The sequence below is a fragment of the Limulus polyphemus genome, unplaced genomic scaffold (assembly GCF_000517525.1).
Source record: "Limulus polyphemus unplaced genomic scaffold, Limulus_polyphemus-2.1.2 Scaffold2764, whole genome shotgun sequence".
Classification (NCBI taxonomy): Eukaryota; Metazoa; Arthropoda; class Merostomata; order Xiphosura; family Limulidae; genus Limulus; species Limulus polyphemus.
The window spans coordinates 8,459-11,971 of record NW_013668374.1 but is presented as its reverse complement, the minus strand read 5'-3'; the positions used below and the strand labels follow the sequence as shown (position 1 = coordinate 11,971).

Below are 3,513 nucleotides of genomic sequence, written 5' to 3'. Positions count from 1 at the left end.
TTATTGAAATAATTAAACCCCTGGAGAAACCATGATATATAATAATAAGCCTTTTGTATTTTTTTCTTATTGTCTTTGTGAATTTTGATTGTGACATTTTACGGTTTCTCATCAAGAAAAGAAAATGGTAAAGATAATAATAGTTACTGTACATTTGGTTGAGTCTGACATATCATTGTTATAAATGTTTTGCTTGAAACATACTGGAAAAAGAATTAGTAACATAGTTTTATAATGAGTGGTTTTTATATAAACTGTATGAAAATTCAATATATAAAATACAAAAAGATAAATAACAGTGTTTTAATAAAGTAATATCAATAATACAACACATCCTGGAAACTTACACTTTCACCTCTGCATGTTTTAGCATCTTTACCATAAATTACACCATCCATAAATGATTATCTATAAAGATTTGATACCTCTTATACATAGGTACTTTTGTGTCATTACGAATAACAAGTTACAGTTGAAACATTTTACAAATTTTGAATTGTTTTTATCGTATTATTTAATTAATTACACTTTCTATAATGACATATTAAAATATTGTAGTCGGGAAAAGAAATATACATTGCTGCTCACAAAATGTACTGTTGCAGCATTTGAAATGAAGACTTTGTGTGACAATGACAAGAATCATAAACTTCAAACATGAACCAAAATTGCTCTGCTTTATACAAAATGACTGAAACTGCTTAGCACAAAAAATGTAGACATCAGCTAAGGTCATACTTACTTTTCAAATGACAAAGAAAACCTAAATAAACATATTCGTGTATGACTACCTATCATTAGTTGTTAAAGTATGCAAGCATACATTTTACACCAATTGACAGTCTAGCATTTCCTCATATAATTTAGAATGTACTCTAACATACAGATATAATAAAAACCTGTACAGTTATTGTTGTGTATAGTAGACCTAGTACAAAACATAGTATGTGTCACAGATGAATTTTGTTATTTGAAATTCTCTGTTCTATACATGAAACCTGACATAGTTACATGTGCTAAATATAATTATATTGTATAACAGTGCAATAATAACCTAAAACAACAGATATTTTACTTGAATAGAAAATTTAGACCAAGGTACATAATCTCATCACACCAAATATGTCTATCTTCTATGTTTTGAGTTAATCAATGTCAAAATTTCATTTTTTCTGCCTTTTAGTTTCTCTAGTTGGACAATAGTTCTCATGATTAACTATTCTCTGTTGGACATAGAAACTTAGATAAGAACTAAGCTTGACTATATGTCATACTTAAAAAGCACATTCATGTCATGAATATTATGTACATACTAGCAGAAACATACATTTTACACATAAAATTAAATTTTTTGTCAGTTCTTTGCACACATTGCAAAATATGGCTTCATTAGAAATGAATGGTAAAAAAACAAATCAGTAACTTAAAGGGTAATTGGGTAGAGGCTACTGATTGCAGTGTAAGCAAATGAAACAAATCGTTTAGGAAAGAACAACAATGTGGTGGTAACATTATCTCGGAAAACATTAATATCAAACCTATATTATTTATGAAAAAAAAATATTAATACACAAAACTCTGTTGTACACTACCATAAAAAAAAGGCTAATGTGGTTTGTTGTCCCATTAATTTAGTAGCTAGAAAAAATACATTAAAACTTAAAACAACAACCTCGAAGCCAGAGTTGTTCCTATGAAAACCTTATTTAAAAGAATATCTCTAATTAACAATAAAAAGAGGTTAACTTACTTCTCAAAGACAAGAATATCTTGCCAAGCTGATTTTTCATGGTACAAGATATTGTCAGCACTAAGAGATATGTTCACTTTGTTGGAACAGTGTATTCCAGTCTCAGAGAACCATCCTTTTTTGAAAGCATCCATTCCTAAAATAATAAAAAACAAAGTAACTGAAGAAACATTTATACATACTCTTTAGTTTAACACCCCTACCTCTTCAGAATATGAAAGTCTAAGTGTATGTATAAAAATGGCTACTATGTCAAACTTTCATATGCTTTATCTGGTACTCAAATCAAATAACTGGTGGAAAGGATGCCAATTTAATAAATATCTTCAAAAGTTTCTTGGATGCAATATGTTATTCTACTCCTTAAACATTCTGGTTAGAGGTCCTATAATGCAAAACTGGTAAAGAACTACAGTATAATTACTTTACTCCATATAATACAAACAAATGCAGTTGCTGGTATACGATTTCTGACTGAACACAGGACTTTATGAGAATAGTCATTGTTTGATACTGAAATTCAGTTTTTTTATATCTTAAATAATCTAAGTCCCTTTTCTAAAATCAAGCTTGAAAATAGATATTAAATATAACATATCCGTTTATATGAGAATTTATCTGTTGGAAGTTTAGAATTTGTATTTATTTATTACATATAACTTTAAAGCATAGATTTAACAATCCCTAAAGTTAAAGTGTGTTCTGTTACTTTATCTTTCATTTCAAATGGACATCAAAGGGCTAATTAACACCCACCTAGACTATCCTATTTTCTACTACCATCTAACTACATATAGAAATTGGTTTCTTATATTTAACTCTAATTTCTAAAATACTCAACCAATTTCCTCTTAAACTTCTTTAACGTTTCAAGCTTCTACCACACCAGAAGGCAAACTTTTACAGAGGCTTATCTCCTTATTAGAAAAGTAACACTTGTACCCGAGTCTTCCCTAACTTAAGTTTGTGTTCTCTCATCTTACTGCCTGTACTAATCCCTCCATACCTGGAATCATTCTGACAGCTCTTCTCTCAACCCTTTCCAACAACATATTTCTTAAACAAGGTAACTAAAACAGAGCATAATATTCCAAATGAATTCTAAACGATTTCCTAATAGGTTGGGCCAATAACCTCCTTCCTCTTATATTCGATATTTCTATGTAAACAATCTTAAAGTTAACATTTTCTTAAATCTAAAATGTATTTCCAATAATACTTACTTCCTCTCACACTTATAGCTATTACTTGACTGCCAGGGTTTCTTCCTTTACCAAACTAAGCACTGGTCTGATTTTTTCTCACTTGCTCCAGTCTTTTACACCCCACTTAGTTGCTCTTGGCAATATTTATCTTGTGACACTCTCCACCAACGTCAATGCAACCTCTATCCTGGTACTGTATATAAGCACCTCATACAGATAATATTATCACTTTTTTGAGACTGACTCAATCCCAGTCTCTAACACCAGCTCTTATCAGAAATGCATTTTTGATTTAAGAAAATGTTAACTTCCAAAACATACTTAACTCTGTTCACACTTGCATAGCTACAATCCCACATTTATAAGGTGGAAGGGCTGGTAAAGCATTATCCATAAAATAAAGCATCTGCATAGATCATAGTTGTGCCAATAGAAGATTGGCACCCTAGTGGGAGAACCGCACTACATCCAGAACAGGTATGCTCTTCACCCAGAATTTGTGTATTGTGGGAAAAATTTTTACATGATTTATCACTACTGGTCAGGACCCAACCAGAC

At 30.5% G+C, this 3,513-nt stretch overlaps 1 protein-coding gene across 3 annotated transcripts in view; it reads right to left on the bottom strand.

Moving 5' to 3' along the window:
• LOC106467846 (spermidine synthase-like) overlaps window positions 1-3,513 on the bottom strand; it is a 35,424-nt gene that overhangs the window by 27,581 nt on the left and 4,330 nt on the right. For all 3 annotated transcript variants that reach the window (XM_013928223.2, XM_022396047.1, XM_022396048.1), the window contains exon 2: window positions 1,751-1,886. In XM_013928223.2, the coding sequence (XP_013783677.1) occupies window positions 1,751-1,884 (134 nt within the window). In that variant the 5' untranslated portion in view covers window positions 1,885-1,886. The remainder of the gene's footprint in view (window positions 1-1,750; window positions 1,887-3,513) is intronic.